Source organism: Larimichthys crocea, chromosome XVII, assembly GCF_000972845.2.
Source record: "Larimichthys crocea isolate SSNF chromosome XVII, L_crocea_2.0, whole genome shotgun sequence".
Lineage (NCBI taxonomy): Eukaryota > Metazoa > Chordata > Actinopteri > Sciaenidae > Larimichthys > Larimichthys crocea.
In genome coordinates this window covers 11,673,150-11,691,394 of record NC_040027.1, presented here as the reverse complement: position 1 = coordinate 11,691,394, position 18,245 = coordinate 11,673,150, and the positions used below count along the sequence as shown (strand labels likewise).

General features: G+C 44.8%; 1 protein-coding gene across 12 annotated transcripts in view; it reads right to left on the bottom strand.

The window, feature by feature from the left end:
• The window catches only part of dab1a (DAB adaptor protein 1a), a 180,018-nt gene that overhangs the window by 23,582 nt on the left and 138,191 nt on the right, over positions 1-18,245 (bottom strand). For all 12 annotated transcript variants that reach the window (XM_027290385.1, XM_027290386.1, XM_027290384.1 and 9 more), the window contains 2 exons: positions 6,496-6,635; positions 3,550-3,648 (listed from right to left, as the gene is read on the bottom strand). In XM_027290385.1, the coding sequence (XP_027146186.1) occupies positions 3,550-3,648; positions 6,496-6,635 (239 nt within the window). The remainder of the gene's footprint in view (positions 1-3,549; positions 3,649-6,495; positions 6,636-18,245) is intronic.

Sequence of the window (18,245 nt, the reverse complement as noted above, 5' to 3'; positions counted from 1 at the left end):
TTGGTAGCAAGTCGAGAGAGCAGAACCGATTTACATTCACGTACAGTCAGTACCTGTGTGTCAGGTACGGCCCCATTTTCTGAGCACGTTATATCCATGTTCAGTTGATCTATCTGCAGCAGCAGCCTTATACTGTTACCATGAAGGGATCCACCTCATTTTTAATGCAGCTGTCAGAGACCGACAGACAATGTGCTGCTCTAAATGAAAATAAGAACGCACACTGGGCTTTTAGTTTTGGACTTTTCCAAAATGTTTGTCACATGTCATGAATATTAACACTCTTGGACTGGGCAGCGCTAATAAGCAGAGTAACCTTGTTATTCTTAATTAACTGCAAGTGGCTCAAACTTTTGCACACTTAAAGCTGGAACGGAAACACATTTAGTCTGACTTACTGCTGCGTTTGTATCAAAAATGTTTTTTACTTGAATTATTCTTGGTTTAAGTTTGGACAAAACAGTAAGACTGAATCCCAGGAGGGCGGATGTTCCTGGAGCCGACATGTCTGGCGGCGCCAACCAATCAGACGCCGATCAAAGCTGCTTAAATAGATGCGCTCTCTGGGGAAGTGGGTTGTTTGCAAAAACAGGTAGGTGTATCAAAAAAAAGTCGATACTGACTGTGTACTCTTCCTCTTTCTCTTCTCTCCAGCACTGTTGATATGCACCGCTCGTCCCTCTCTCACAATCTCACAGAGACACACACACACACACACACACACACACAGTGCCAGTGTCTCCGAGGGACTGTGAGCAGCATGCCCTTCAGCAGTTTCTGGCCACTGAACCAAGATATTCCCTGTTACGCTGGGAGTGGGGAGGGAGGAGAAGAAGAAGAAGCAGGATGCTATCTCCCCCCCACTCTCTCCTCCTCCTCCTCCTCCTCCTCTCGCTTCACATGTCCATCCTAGAGGGGCGGACATCGTCGAAAGGCCTGCGGAGGTTGTCCGGTCTCCAGCCAGTGGCACAGGACTGAGATCAGCAGTTATCTTTGAGGTTTAATTAGTTCCTAGCAAGAGGTGGCACTGCTGTGGTGACTTCTAACGAGCTCTCTGTCAGTCACTGATGCAAATACACATGCACACGAGCTGGACTGAACTAAATGATCTTTGATAATGGAGAATTTGGACATGCACATAATGAAGTCATTAAAATCTTTTCGGTCATTTCACGTGAGAGATTTGTTTTGTTTGTGCTCTTTTTACTGTTTTCTAAGTCGGCAGGGCTGAGCTGCTCGATCAGAGTTTAGCAACAGTTGGCGGGTTGCCTGCGAGGTTATCCCCCCCGTCATGACACCTCCTGGTCTATACACATATCGACTCCCAGAGTTCACCCCCTGAAGCTTAACCCTCCGATCTTAACCTCTTTTTAATTAATTTTGGGAAAGCGTGATGATCCTTAGTCGACATAAAGTCAGGATATATCTGACAGGAGCCGCAGTGAACGTAAGGCGGATGTTTCTTGCTGTGCCCTCCTCCGTCTTGTTTGTCTTGCAGCAGCTGCAGCTCTCCGTCTAGACTCCGTGTGAATATTTTGCTTCAGGGTCTTTTCTAAACAGCCTTTTCCCACGTGTACTTTTTCTTACATGTTCCTTCTCCGTCGGCTGGACTAATTTGATCTCTCTGATTTCATTCTCCGAGCGAGCAGCAGGCCGGTGAAGCTCGGCCCTTCGCTCTTGTGAGTTCCTGACCTGACGTGGAGCGGCGTCTGACGAAAAGAGGGTGAAGAGGGCGGTGTGCATACGTCTGTGTGTGTGTGTGTGTGTTATGTGTGTGTGGAGAGAGAGAGAGAGAGAGAGAGAGACATGCTGGCCTGCCCTCTGTTAGATTAATGTCTCCCCTCTTCTTCTCCTCCATCTCAAGCACCACCTCCCTCCATCCTGCACGACCTTCCCTCCTCCAAGAGAGGCCATCCATCCATTTGTTCACCCATACATCCATCCGCCCATCTGGCTGACTGATGCACAGGCTGGGAATGAGACTGTCAAGATCCCTGAACCTCAGCAGAGTCATTCTCCCTCTCCGTCTCCCTCTCTCTCCCCCTTCCTCCCTTACCATTAGAAGTGGTTGAAGGACTGATAGTAAGGACAGCATATCTCTATAGTTAATATTAATGTGCGGAGACAGAGGACAAGGACTCCCTGTGGAGAGCTTTACTTTGACATATGCTCACTGATTCTCTACCTATCCTTCTCTGTTTCAGTCCGTCTCTGTCCCTCCCTCCTGTCCTCTTTCCATCCTCGACTCCTCTCACCCTTTTTCTTGTTTCTCCTTTTCTGCACCTTCTCCCCTTTGACTCTCTATCTATCTCTGATTCTTCCTCTTTATCCCTCTCTATCTTTCATTGTGGAGAGTTTGAAGCATCGGGAAGGGGGGATCAGACGAAGAGAAATGAGGGTTATAAAAAAAGAGGGATGAAGGATTGGACTGGTGAGGGATGAGTTTGGCTGCATGCAATATGGCTGCCATGTGGGAGGCCACTGGTTACTGTGTCCTGCCTGTCTAATACCCTGCACAGTTGAATGACTGCTGGGTACACACACACACACACACACACACACACACACATATATAGTGTCAGTGACATCCAGCTCCTGTCGAGGTGTAAATCTCAGACTTACCACGTCAGCCAGTAAAGCCAGGTGCGGAGCAGCGAGCTCCATACCGCGTCTAAACAAGACTACGTTCACAATCAGATCCACTGACAGCCAGACAGAGCAGAGTGAAACAGACAAGCTCACCCTGCATATTTACACCGCGCACAAAAGGAGCAGATGTTAATTCTGTATTATGTTTTAAAAATAAGGCGCTTTTGCTCCAGCTGCCAAAAGAAAAACGCCAGCGTGCACAGACGACTGAGCCCAGCACCTTATAAACGAAGTTTCTGGGATTTAATGGGACACTAATTTTCCATTATTAACACAAATGGCCTGTTCAGTGAGGCTGTCATCCAAACAGAGTGCTAAGTATCCTGGGGAATGTAGGCATTATATTTCTTGCTCAAGGATACAGTGACAGAGACGGCCAGTGGGGGAACTGAACCTGGACAACACCTGTCAGAGGATCCTTGGATAAGAAATTTTTAAAAAGAAATCACCGCGCTCCATTGGCCACTTTCCCTTGAGCTGTATCCGTGCTCGCTCTGCAACTGCTGAATTCCCCATTTGTTCTGTCCACAGTGAGTGTCCGCTATCTGTGACCGGTCCTGTCGGAGTAAAATCTCAGACTTGTCGATATGTCTCGGTGAAACCAAAACAAACTTTGCAGTCGGACAGCAATACGTAGATGCAGGCGGCCGACCATGCTCGCTGTAAAATGAATAATCTCGGAGCATAATATGGAACCGGTGTTGTTGCTGTTTGCAGAGAGGCAGACAATGGGATAGCCATGTTCTCTCATCTACTGAGGCCTTGTTCTCTGGGTTTCAATTAGGGTCTCCTGATTTCCCCTGGGCAGCCTCCCTCTCATGGAGATGCCTCATTAACAGAGGGAACACACACACACACACACACACACACACACACACACACACACGCTTCTGAGCTTACCCCTGACTTCTCATCAAAGATCTTGATCCCTCCAAAGGAAATGGTCAGGAACACTTTCTGTTTGTGTTCTCCTTTAGACCGTGCTGCTGCAGCTATACCCTGAGGACACAAAGAAACACACACATGAAGCAAACAAACATGTTAGCAGCAGAAACCAAAACACACATGTACTGTGATGGGAAGTCTTTAAGGAGCCTCTGTTTCTCTCTCAAAAAGATCGTTTTGCTGTCGGATTATGCATTTTTCTTTTTACTTGTAAATACAAATGTCTCTACAAAGTCATAGATACACTTCACATAACTTCATAATCAGTAAGTCAATAGTCACACAAGAGAAATGAATCATCTTTCCGCCCACTGTATAGCCTCAAATAGTCCTAAGTCTATTGAGGCATGCTTGCAATGAATATTAACAACTATGACTTGGACAGAACTTTTTGAATTATGCAAAATATCTAACAAGAATGACTACAGTACATTTAAGAATATATCTGGTATTAAAGAGAGAAGACGATGAGTGATTAAAAAACTGTAAATAGTCTCTTTTTATACATTTTTTAAACATTAATAACTGGTTTAAGGAAGAAAAACAATTTCCATCAAACCCTGACATCGAATGTCACATCTTATTGGCCGTTGAAAGGCATTGTGGGAAACGCAGGCAGTCAATAACAACTGAAAACAGTTCATGACAAACGTGCTTGAATTCACCGAGCACATCATGACACACGGATGATTTAAAACTCCACAAGTGTCCCATTTGCATGGGTGAGGCACAAAAGGAGAAGAAAGGAGAGGAGCGAGATCAGAGAATCGAGGGAGTAGTTGCTCGGAGAAGGGAGGAGCAGTGTGAAAGAAGAGGTGGAGAGATCAGAGAAAAGGAGTTGATGGATTTCCTGTCTGAATAAATGAGGAGGAGGGAAGCTGTTTGATCAATGAGCTGTCTGTCCTCTCCTCACCCTCCTATGCCTCAGCTGGAGAGAGTTTTCACTACACAAACAAAACGTAAATGTAATTTTCTCAATTTAAATATCTCCTGCAGTATGTGGATCCCCCGTGTTCAGGGACAATTAATAATGAATAAGGTGCTCTGCTAACTCTTTCGGCATTCATTTGTGGGGGAAAAGAAACAAAATCGAGGCTTCGTGTAAGTTCTGAACATTTTCTAGCGACATCTGCATGCCACGCTGAAATAATTCTCTAAATCAGCTTGTTTATTAGACCTCTTTATAAATGAGTAAATAAATGACCTGTTTCTCCTCATCTTTATCCTCTCTCACCTCTCATCCAAATGATTCTCCTCCTATATGGCTCCTCTCCTCTGCTAACTGGCCCATCTGTCTACCTCTCCCTCTAATTGTTCCTGTCCTTGCAAATGAGACATTCACCCCAATCCCCTTCTCATCCATATGGCTAACCTCCTCACTTCCTCCTGCACTGATCATCGCCCTGCCTATAAATTATAACGTCCTCTTCTTCCACTGTTCTCCTCTGCCAAACAGCAACAAACTGTAAATGCATGCACATATACACTCGGGTGGAGCTGTGCTGGCATGCACAAGGCATTCATATTTTAAAAAATGTAACTTAATATGCATGCAAGTTGATCTGCGTTGGCTATTAATGTTTTGTGGGTCATGAAACTGGAGATAACTAGAGAGAACCAGATCATTTCTGGTTATTTTATGATGCATTAAACAAACTAAAATGTGTTTAGGATCGAGCATCTAGCATTTCAGTTACTGTTTGCAGCCCCTCTGCTTCACCCGCTCCATCCTGGCATAAAAGAAGAAACTATGGAGGTGTTGGTTATAGGGATGGGAATCGAGAACCGGTTCTTGTTGAGAACCGGTTCTGTGTGTTTTAAATTCCATGGAATCGTTTGGCAGTTTATCCAACGATTCTCTTGTCGATTCCAGCCACGTAACTTTCGCAAGTTTGACACGAGCAGTGCAATCAGTAGTAAACAATGTCACCCACTCGGTTCAAACGCTCCAAAGTTTGGCTGCATTTTACCAAAACAGACGGCAACAGGGCGACTTGCAATAATTGCAAAGTGGAGATAACAGCGTCGGGAGGGAACATGACGAACATGCAGAAACATTTGCGCACACAACATGCAATATTTTGAAATGAATGTCGTGTTTTTGACACGCTTCGGACTGGAGATGAATCTCAACCTAGCAGCAGCGGCAGCAGCAGCCAGGCTATGAGCAGCTCTGTGGTTATTACAGAAGGTAAATAACACACTGCCTACCATGTTAGCGCAATGTGCTTCTTTGTAAAACATGCTATAACAGTTCACATTAAACGAATGCCTTCTGCATTACATTTAGAAGATGACCATGACGAGAGAGACAGTCTGGCTGGCTCAGAGGCTGCAGCTGTACTGATACTTCTAACTAAACAAAGTTGATGCTGATCAAACTGTTTGTTCTCTTTTTTCCCCCAAATGAGAATCGATAAAGAATCGAATCATTAAGCAGAATCGATAATAGAATCAGAATAGTAAAAATCTTATCAATTCCCATTCCTAGTTGGTTAGCTCAGCTGGTAGAGCATCCACCCCATGTACAAAGGCTCAGTCCTTGCTGCAGTGGCTCAGGGTTCGAATCCGACCTGCAGCTCTTTGCTGCATGTCATTCCCCATCTCTCTCTCTCTGCCAACATTCCTGTCACTTCTTCAGCTGTCTCTGTCAAACAAAAAACTTAAAAAGAAGAAGAAGAAACTATGGGGGCTGCAAAATGTGCAAAAAAAACATGAAAGACCCTATATAGAGCAGTGACGCTGTGGAAGAGGTTACAAAGGTAACATAATGATTCATATTTTTAGGTGATTATACATCATAGTTATTCATATATTCCATTCCTGTCACTTCATCTGACACACTGGACCTTTAAGAAGTAAATTCTTAATTGAAAGTACATCAACAGAGGCTTTCATTACCTTGAGCTTCATCATCGAGTCCTGGCAGAGTTTGTCTCCACGGGCGGCAGTGACCTCGTCCAGGCCGATGAGCTTGGCCTTGTAGCGGACGCCATCGCCCTTAAAACGCCTGATGAGAGCTGCCTCGCTGCGATCCTGCCCTGCAGACACACACACACACACAAACACTTTGTAGTCTTACAGTACGTCTTCCAGTCAAGGACCTCCATCTACCTCAGACCGGTGCTATTACCTCTGGATCATCAATCACAAAGACCACAAAAGACTTCAACAGTAATCTGACAACAAAAACAAAACAAGCATAGTTCAGGTCAGAGCTCCTGATGTTAGCCACTTCTTGTTATGTGATTAAGTCGGAGCATTGACCGGCGGTATCATATGAATGGCATCGGTCAATATACTCAGACATGTGAATCAATGAGGTTCGGCGGGATTCGAGTAAAAACCGTGACTGCTCTCCTCTGCGGCCATTTCTCCTGCAAAATAATAGTGTGACATTTTGCTCTTATCTCCCCTGTCGCCCTCTCTCCTCGCCCTCCATTGTGTGCGAGACTGTCGGCATTGTGCGCACGCATTAGTGAGCGATGGGCGTGCACGTGTTGACCTTGCTCTTGTCCAGGAAGTCTATATGTTATCTCGTGGAGTGACTACGGCGCTCCTCTTCAAACACAATAAGCAGCGGGCGGAGAGAGAGAATTGGCTAAACTCACTTTCTTTGTGTCGTGCTCTCTCCGTCTTTTTCACGATTCTGTTTCTCTATCTCTGACCTGCAGTGCGCAAACATTTCATCATCAAATATTGTATAGAGGGGGAACACTCCTGCCTCTTTGTGTGTGTGTGTGTGTGTGTGCACAGTGTTTCTGAGGGTGTATATGTGAGTGAAAGACTGCAAGAGCGATAGTGAGAGGGAGAGGCATAATGATAATGCAGCATATTCAGATAATATATTGAGGCATTAGTTCTGTACTCTATAACAGCGTGACTCTTGGAAGGTCATAGTCAGAGTGATGGAGAGGTCCCTCTCCTCCTCTCCTCGTTCTTTCACACTCCCTCCTTTCATAGAGTCCCCACAGCTCTGCAGTAAAGAAGGAACGAGGCCTTTAACCACAGACAAGAGTCGTGTTATATGGCTCCATTGGATCATCTTTGTCCAACAATAATGCCCCACCTCTCCCGGCTTTGTCCTTTGGCCCGCACATGAGCACACACAGATGTGGCCGTTTTTTATTTGGACAATGTTTCTCGTGCTGGGTTAGCCTTCAGACACAAGCAGAAAGTTTTAGATTTGTACATCGTGTTTGTGAAAACTCATTTAAAAATTTGTGCCACGCGAAGGAAAAATGAGCACATTGTTTCCGAGTGACAAACACTCTCCATTGATATAAAATGACACCTACACACACACATACGGCGTGTGGAGGAGCTCATTGCACTGAATCATTGAACAAGCACACGCTCAGTCACAGTCCTACTCGGAGTAAATCATGACTGTCTGCCTCAAAGTCTTCGGAGACAAAAGAGCTGACGAACATCTGTCCTTATTTTGGAGCGAGTAGAGAGAGAACAGCTCCGTCTATTGTGTCACGTCTCAGTTGGGCTGAGATGAGAGTAAATGATTAAACCACGGGAGAGACGTTTGAAGACAGTTAAATATTGCCTTCATTAAATCTGAAAGGGGGGGCCCGTGAAATGTGCATACAGGCGAGTACGCACATAAACAAGCACGTTCAAAAGCAACAGTCAGCAGCGATGTTGAATCCCCCTTTAACCCCCCGTCTCCCCCCCCCCCGTGTGGATAACATAAAACGTGCCACCGCTGCTGCTGTGTGTGAAAAAAACACGCTCATATATTATTCACATCCAAACATGAGCTGTCTGTCAGGAAACACAACAAGCTTTGAATCTCTCAGACGGCTTGTAAAAAAAAAAACAGCTACCAACAAACATTAAGATGCCCTGTGGAGTTTTCTAGGAAACAAACAAAAAAAACACACTGTGTGTCCTGGAGGTCTAACAAATATGCTGAGTGTATTTCCTCCCTCTTAAAACATTTGTAATTTTTTAAAAATATTTTAAATTTATTATTGTCTTCTTTTTCTCTCCCTTTGCTGTCACACTGTCGCCACAACGCGTTATTGCCATTTGCTCGTGTGTGTGTGTATGTGCACAATATAAACAAAACAGGGACTCTCTCTAGAGCGCTACTAGTGGTCAAAAACTCCACAGGGTAACCTTTACAGTTTTTTCCAGTTGCTAACACACTGAAATGATATGGATAGCACAAACATTTGAACTGACACACAGGGAGCAAAACCTCATCTCAAATCTCCAAAACTTTAAACACATTTTCTGCTTTACACACATTTTGCAATTCGAAGCGGCTCTTTTTAAGTGTACTGAACGCGGTTCTCTGCATAAGACACAACGATCTGACATAAAGTCACAAACACTGCCATTTAAAATGACACTACATGAGCTCATTGGCCACTACATGTGCCACCTGGCCAAACAGGCAGCACATGGTGTTATGTAATTGTCAGGAAGTAAGCAATAAAAGAGAACAGGTGAGCATCTTTTTTTTCTTTTACAACAACAATGGAAGACATTGCTGAGAGAGGAAGAGGAAGACGGAGGGTGAGAATGAGAGGGGGAGGAAGAGTGAGAGGTCGGGGTAGAGCAGCGCTGTCTAATTATTTTGCTTTATTATTTTTTCTGCACATTTTTTCTGTAATTGTATTTTTCAGCTCACTGTTTTGTGAGCACATTTTAGTTCACTCCAATGTAAATATATCTGCTGTGCATGCGTTGCACTGACTTGTTTGGTAAAAAAATAGTATCTGCAAATATTTCTGTGCATGTGAACAATCTGAAGAATTCTCTACAGTTTGAACTATGTTAGTATTATGGCAAAGCATACTAAAGATGACAGTGCTTATCATTACAAATGAAGTGTGTGCCATCTGGTGCAAAAGTTTGATTTTGATCGCAGTGCTTCATTTTGCAGGATATATGAGGTGTTTTGCAGTTTGGGTGTGTGTGGTTTGGTGAATTGTGTTAGTGTTTTGATAAAACCAGCCTAGTTTGCAAAATTGTGTTTAAACAATTGGAAAAAAATGTAACGTTGGGCATGGTTACAGCTAAAAAAGAAAAGTCATAAATGCAACTTCACAGTGGTGTAGTAGTTAGCGCTGTCACCTCACAGCACGAGGCAACAGTTCGAACCTGGTTTGAACTGTTTCTCTTTACTCTTTCTGTGTGGAGTCTACATGGGTTCTCTCCGGCTTCCTCCCACAGTCCAAAGACATGCACTTAATACGTTAACTGGTGTGAATGGTTGTTTGTCTCTATGCGCCGTGTCCTGAACAGGTGACTTGTCCACAGTGGACCCCACCTCTCGCCCAAAGTCAACTGGGATTGGCTCCAGCCAAAAAATTGAATCAAAACATTAAAAATTAAGAAAGTTTTCTTGATTTTGGAGAAATCCTTTCTGGTTCGTATTTACATGTATATTGTATTTATATTTATATAATTGGATCAAAACATTTCTTCATTGTTATCCTGGGCAGGACCTCTTCTGTGTGTGTGTATGTAAATGTGTTGAATGTTAAATAACACTGGAAATGTCCAGCTGTTTCCGTCTCACTGGAACAACGGTTTTCATTTGAGTTTGACATTTAAGACCTGCTCCCTCCATCTGCATCCATCACCATTACTGCTGCTATACTTAGCACACCCGGGGAGAGAAACGCCGAGCGAGGGAGAAGTCGAGGAAAGGCCAAGAGGGGAAGAAAGAGAGAAAACGGCAGAGGGGGTCCATGGTTACTTCTCCTGCTGAGTGCTTCATATTATTACCTTTTGGGAGCATGTTCCATGAAAGACCTCCCTGCGAGTGTGTGCATGCTTGTGTATGTGTGTGTGTGTGTGTGTGTCGCTGCGTGTCAGCAGGGGAAGAATTCACCCTGCTGTAATTAAATGGCTGCTACTGCTATGACCCCACTGAGCTTCAAACACAACTAATGAAAGAATCCTCCGTTTCATCCGTCATGGCTGCTCCACACACACACACACACACACACACACACACATGTGTGTGTGTGACACACACTCACCACATCTTTCTCTTCCATCATACTCACAACCAAACACATGCTCACACACACACACCACACCCACCATACTATAGCACTGATGAAAGAAAAATCTTGGGGTGTATCAGTCATGGCAGCTCCACAGGTGAACACACCTACACACACACACACACACACAAATACACACTTTGATACACATTCAAAAATACCAGCTGCTACTCAAATTAGCACCACCCAACATGTCAAACCACATCAAACACTTACCCAGTGCCACGCTAGAGTTGTAATGTCTGGAATTTGACAGTAAAACAGTGAATTCCTCATACGTTACATATTGTGTGTGTGTGTGTGTGTGTGTGTGTGTGTGTGTGTGTGTGTCTGTGGGTACTTGGTATGCAGGGTTGGTTCGACTGTCTGTCTGAAGCAACAAGCAGAGAGGGAGGGAAGGACATAAAGCGGAGAGCAAAGGATGGAGAGGAGGGATAGAAAGGAATAGAACGTGATGGATGGATGAATGAGCGGAGGCCTCCGTTGGATAAACGTCACTCAGGATTAGAGCGTTATGACAGGCAGAACCCCCCTGACACTCTTCTCTCTCTCTCTTTTACACACACACACACGCACACACTTCCACAGGTGATAGATGGCAGGTGACTGCTGGTACGACACGTCCAACCCTTCAGGGAACCCTCGAGCATTGCCCCCGGCAACTGCAACCCTGTGCCTCATGTGAAGCCCTCCATCACGCTCTCCCAACTTGTACCTCCTTTCACCCTCTCTCTGCTCCACAAAAGCCCCAACCCCTCTTTGTCTCTACGTGAACCTACCCCCATGGTGTGGTAATTCAGATTACATACATATTGAAATCAGATTCTATTCGTCAGTCGACGCTGCTGCAGAGCGGCAGGTGAAAAATCAAGTAGAAAAACAGTGGGACTGTGTTGAGGCCTTTCTATCCAAGATAAAAACTCAGATTTTCATCCTAACTTTCAGTTAGTTTTCATCCTGGCCTTGTCACTCTTTTCCTTACAGTGGGGGTCAGTGTCAGTCTTAATGAATTTATCAACTTCAGTCCATGTTAATCCTGCAGATGAGAGATCCACAAACAAACTGTAAACTATGATAACCACCTCTTGTTTCTGTCAGTTTTCTCAGTCGTCTTTCCCTCTTTTCACTCTGGCTCCTCTCTGTTGGATCATCCCCCGTCCAGAAACCTCTCTTTCTCGCTCTTCTGGCTGTCGGCGCCTCATCCAAACATTTGGATGAAGATCATTGCCCCCCAGTAGATTTGGCCCTTTTCTCTCTCTGTCTTCCCAGTTTACATGCTATCATGTCTCTTTCTCCCTCTGCATGTTTCTGTGACTGCTGTGCTGCCTCTGCTGTGTTTGTGAGTGGCCCGTCCTCCTTCCAGGTCTCCATGGTTGAGGAGGCTATTGTCAATAACATCCGGAGCGTCCTCCTGGATCCAGACTCTTTACTTATGTTTTACAATCTGTATTTTTGTCCTCAGACTTTGCATAAGTTATGATTTCTTGGTGTTTTATTCTGCACATCTATTTTATTGGTTCTTCTAATGCTCTTTTCATTATCCAATCAGGCTCGGACTGGCGGTCTGTGCTACCAGGCAAATGCCAGATGGGCCGGTCCATCTCAGCCACATCACGTTTTTTTGTATGTATGTATTTGTTATTTTGTAGTCTCTGCAACATTTGCCCAGCAGCCTAAAATGGACTTGCGGCCCATTTGCATCCATTTGGAATAGGCTTTGGGTTGCACTGGCTAATATCGGTTAATATTTGTCTCTTCATGACGGGTTCAGAAGTTACGATTTACACCCTCCCTCAAATGGATGCGTCCATGCAGCCGCTAGATTTATGTGAAACCGAAACAGGGATAGACTCATATACAGTCTATAGATAAACTTCATACTGTATGTTGCATGAATATTAATTACAATAAATTATGGACGACAGAGGTTCTAAAAAGAGGAAAGGAGGAGCAGAGAAAATCCGAGTTAAAATGTGGGAAAGGGCCGCACAGGTCGGGAGTCGAACCTGCGCCTCCGCAGTGAGCCTTCGCATATGGAGCAGCTGCTTAAGCTACCGAGTTAAGCACCGCCCCTATATGTTCAAAGTTAATTGTCTGCTCTGTAGCTTAAATCAGTGCTGTAAGTAGACTGTTTCTAAAGTTTAATGAGGTGTAGACATGTACAACATGATCTTCATTGAGCATACTATGTTCTGTGTTATTTATGGGGTATTTGGGGGTTCAGTATGGGTGGGTGGGTGAATGTTTGAGTGTGTGTGTTTTGGGGGCGGGTTCATCGGTCCAATGGTGGGCCGGTCCAGAGGAAAAATGCCGAATTTTGTTCCCAGTCCGACCCTGTATCCAATGGTCTGAAGGTGTCGTCTGCTTTACTGACTGTAACGCCCCTTGAAGAAAGTTGTAATACCTGATTCTGGTTTTTAGAAATAAAATTGACTTGACTGGACCTGCAGAGGTAATCGAGATGACCCTCAACGGTGCAGTTTTTCTTTATTTAAATGCTTACTGACCATCCAGGCTGAAGATTGAAGCCTGGCGCAAAGAGCTTTTTAGTTTAAGGCCAACAATGTGTAACAGTCTAGTTCATTAATTTCATTGGACATTAGAGATTTAGACTATTAGTTTGAGGCCAGCAGGTAAGAATGAGTAAAAAAATGTAGCAGCTCTATGTGTACGAAAGGTGGACTTGTGCCTTTGCTCGATGCTTTGTGACGGGAAGTTGTTGACGTCTGATATTCCTCAGAACTGATGTCAGCGGCACAAAAGCTGATGCACCTTTTCATTTTCAGCACGCCTGTACGACTTGGAGTTGCTGCTAAAATGTGTGGCTGTGTTTCACTGTGCTCCAGATGAAGAAGCACCCAGAGGCTCTTAACTACAGCTGGGATGGTTCCCAACAAACACTCAAAAGCACATGAGGGAACGCGGCAGTTACTCTCCAATTAATCCTGCTTCTACACCCTGCTGCTAAAAGCATGTCAGAATGTGTGTGAGGGGGGACTTTTTTTTTGCGTGTGCATCTTCTTTACCTATCAAAGACCTGCTAAGATGAAGCACTCATTCATACCCACTCTCACAGACTCTTTTAAACCCACAGACAGCATGTGCCAAGAAAACAAGTTCCCCCGTCAGCTGCATGCTTAATTCTGGCCGATTGATTCGGCACACAAAAGCTCACACTTGACTGAGTCTACGCATATGCATGCGTTACAAAAACATAGCCATAACTTGCTGAAGTGAAACATCGGGTGTAAAATGAGATGATAAAGTAGTGCTGCCACTCATCAATAAGCGAGCGCTGTGCCTTTGCTGATGCGCCTCTTTCCTGTCTTATTTGCAACATGACTACTGTCGAGTTCACTAAATGAAGATGCTTCTTTTCAGCTGAAATTCTGGACAATCTCAAAAAGCTACAGTGGTGTAATCGTCTTGCCCTTTTGTTCCCTTCATCCAAACACCTACTCCATCCATCTCTATTTCTTTCCCCCCTTTTTTTTCCCACAGCTCCATCTCCCAGCCGCCCGGTGCTCTGACCTGGATGACAGGGGCACGGCCAGAGACCCGAGCTCTCCGTGCATGGAAGTGTGTGTGTGCATGCATGTGTGTCCTGAGGCAACCAGCAATCCCCTGTGGCAGAAAGACATTAGACCTCTAAAATACGTCGGGGACAGATGCAACACACTGCCCATTACCGTCTCACCCATGCACACGCACTCAAAAACACTCACATCCTGTGTGAAAGTCACTTTGGAAAAGCAGAAAGAGAAAAGTTTAGACTCGAGTGTGATGGAAGGTGAGGATGACAGACACCTTTAAAAGGTCTAATGTGTAGAATTTAGCGGCCAACTGAATATCACTCGCCTCACATCCCTCTCAAGTGTGGGTGGCTGTCAACCTAACCCCAAGCCACAAAACACACTCTAGGGCCAGTGTTTGGTTTGTCCATATTGGGCTACTGTAGAAACACGACAGACAACATTAAAGATGACGTGATGCCCCTTTAGGTATAAAGGGCTCGTTCTAAAGCAGGGGTCTCCAAACTATGGCCCGCGGGCCACATCCGGCCCGCCTAAACAATTGGAGTGGCCTACTTAATGATCCCAAACGATCCCTCTAAACATGGCCTATTTTTCAAAATTGCATTTTCCTATTATAAAATATCCACACTTAATGATTAAGCTTGGCATTCTAATTAAAATGTACCTTATTTACGAACTATTTACAGTACTAGCCAATTTTCATCCCCTCACACAATGGTATATTCCGACGTGACTTTGCTCGTGACTTCCGCACAGTCTGCCCGGGGGATTCAACTCGGCGGGTCAGGGACGGCCGCACGGTGCGGGAGGATCCCCTCGTGGGACCTCTCCCCAGTGCTGGTTGGCCTGCGCCGGCGCATTTCCTCCGCAGCGGTGTGGGCGACTGGCTCTGGGTCGGCTTGGAAAGGCTCGGGGGCGAAGGTGGCTTATGGCTCTGGCCGCAAGCTTTACAGCGCCCTCCTGCCTGGACCTCACCACTTTCCGGGGCCGTGGACTTAGTGCTCGCTGCGCCCTCTCCGCAACTCTCAAATCGCAATTTAACGCAACTTTCACTTCCTCCCGCAACAAAATTGCAACAAAAATGTAAAATTCACTTCCTCCCGCAACAAAATTGCAACAAAAATGTAAAAAGCAGCAGTTTTTTTTTTAAACCTCATGCAACATCAGGGGTTTTAGGCCGCAACTATTTCAAAAAGGGCCGTGAAATCCTGGTGGGACTGATATAATTTCCGGTTATAGACTGACCCCGGCCCCCCATCACAGAAAGGCAAGTTGATGTGGCCCGCACCGAAAAAAGTTTTGGGACCCCTAGTTTTCCTAATGTTCCCGCTGTCTGCAGGATAATGTAATGTAACACATTCAAAGAACAAAACATCTTCTGATAATTGACAACCAGTTTGGGTTATTTCAGAGTGGAGACATTCATTACAGAACTTTGCAGAGCTGTGCAGCCAGAATCTGATTAGTTGACTCTATTGTAATTATACTTTGTCTCTTAAAAGTGTTAAGTACAGGCATCATATTCTATTCATCTGTGTAAATCTAATCTAGAATTCATGAAATGCCGGTTCACTGAAATGATCCTTTGGTAAAAACCTAATAATATTAAAAACATGCAAATGTCCGTTGTTTTCCACGAGCACACACTCGCCAACGCGTTTTGTGCTTGTTATTTTTCAGTGCATTGATCTTTGTGAGGGTTTGGTGAGTGTTCATGTGGCTGTCATGGCTAGAGTTCATTTTATTGCTCTCTTGCGAGTATGCAAAAACCTGTTCTGTTGGGTTAAAGTCTGTTTTCACCATAATAAGATGTACTGTGTCATCCGAAGCCTTGTTGTTGTTTAAGACTAAAAACTGAATGAAACTTTGAAGATGGGGATGGTCGCGGTCATATGAGTCCTGCTTTCAACCGAGGAAATGAATTTCATCTAGCGCACACAAACACGACAGAGCGCAGCGTGTTCTTCAGGGGAATAAGGTGACTTAATCATCTCCTCTACCCTTTGGTTTCGTCTCATCTTTTCTACCCTCTCCCCATTTAATAAGAACCCAACAACACCTCCGCTAGCATGAGGCCATCCTCCATCCTGTTGACTCTCTTTCTTTCTTTCTCTCTCACCTCCGCCCAGCATCCCCCCGTCTTTGTAAGACTCCTGGTGGTAAAGCTCGTTTCTCGCCCTGGCTTTAATTACAAGGTAATTGGTCTCACTAACGAAGGGGAACATAGCCTGCGAGTGTGCATGTAACTGTGTCTCCGTGCAAACATAGGCATGTGTGCTGCTGTGCGTTTTCTCGCCTCTGACAGGGCATCAGAGACTGGCTGTGTAAACAAGTCGCGAGCATCCTGTTATGCAACACTGAAGCGGTTCCCCCCATAGACTGCAACTCTGGTCGCCTTGAGCCGCCACTCACTCAGACACACACACACACACACACACACACACACACACACACACACACACATAATCTTTGCATATTGCTCATATAGTGCTGCAAAAGAAGAACAGATAGTTCTCTGAGCCCGACATCGTGAGCTTTCTCCGAAATACTTAGTCATCAAAGAAAAAGAGAAAAAACACCTCACGCTTTGTCCTTGTCATTGTCACTCACCCTAATATATATACACACCACACACACACACACACACACACACACACACAGACACACAGACACACACACTAAACGACACATCTGAATGAAAAGTGTCAGAACTATTTCCTAAATCCCTCAGTCTGTGTGAACAGGAGGCGTGCTTTGAAGTGTCCGTGTGTGTGTGTGTGTGTGTGTTGATGTGCGCATGTAGGTGTGTCTGTGACTGTCAAACACTCGAGGCCCTTCTTTCAAAGCATCAGGAAACACAGGTAACTCCTCAAAACACGGCAGTCCTCCTTTCATGCCGGGGCGAGTGTGCCAGAACAAAGCCTCCTCTCATGTCTGTCATCTCTGCCAAAATATGGAACCACTTCAAGTTGCTGCCCCCCCCCTCTCTGTCGTTCTCAGTCTCATCTTGCGTAATGAACCCCCTTCCCTTCATTCACTCAGTCGGGGTCCTGGAAGAGAGGGATGGAGCAAAGGAGGACTGAAGAACATCGTACAGCATGAAAAGGAAGAGGAGGCTCTGCCATCTGCCGGAGTGTCTCTCTGTGTTTCTAACTCTGCTATCTCCTCGCCGTGTATCATCATCATCCATTAAGTCCGACTGAAATTAAATTGCTTTTCTGTTAACGGCACACGGATCTGCTTTGTAAATTACATGTCCTGTAGCCGTTTGAAAATAAAAGTCAGCACAAAGAGAGGCAGACATTTAACTATAGCACATTACGTAAAATGCTGCAAAGCTTTCTTTGCTTTGCCAACCTTTCTGTTGAATCCTTTGTGTGACAGCTCTGAGATTTGATGACTTGTGCCCTAGTTCACTCTGTTAATATCTGTTTAACTGGTTTGTTAGCACTGAAGCTATAAGGAGAGCTGAGCTGCTGCTCTCTTCTGTTCTGATTTTCACTATATCTTAGGGCAGGGGTCCCCAAACATTTTTCGGTGCGGGCCACATCAACTTGTCTTTCTGTGATGGGGGGCCGGGGTCAGTTTATAACTGGAAATGATATCAGTCCCACCAGGATTTCATGGGCCTTTTTTGAAATAGTTGCGGCCTTAAATCCCTGATGTTGTATGAGGTTTTCAAAAAAATTACGGTGAAAGTTGCTTGTGTGAGGGGATAGAAATTAGCTAGTACTGTAAATAGTTCGTAAATAAGGTATTTTTAATAGAATGCCAAGCTTAATCATTAAGTGTGGATATTTTATAATAGGAAAATGCAATTTTGAAAAATGGCCATGTTTAGAGGGTTGTTGGGGATCGTTAAGTGGCCACTCCATTTTTTAGGCGGGCCGGTATGTGTTTGCGTAGTTTGGAGACCCCTGTCCAGGGATCAGGAGTCTTTTGGTTTTATTGCTTGTTTTGTTCATCTAAGGTTAGTCGCACTTTTTTAAAGATAGACTTGTTTGTTGTTTTGGCCTCGGTTCACCTGACCCATATTGCTTTTGCTTTTTGTAGTTGGTGATTTCCGCTAACCATGCCA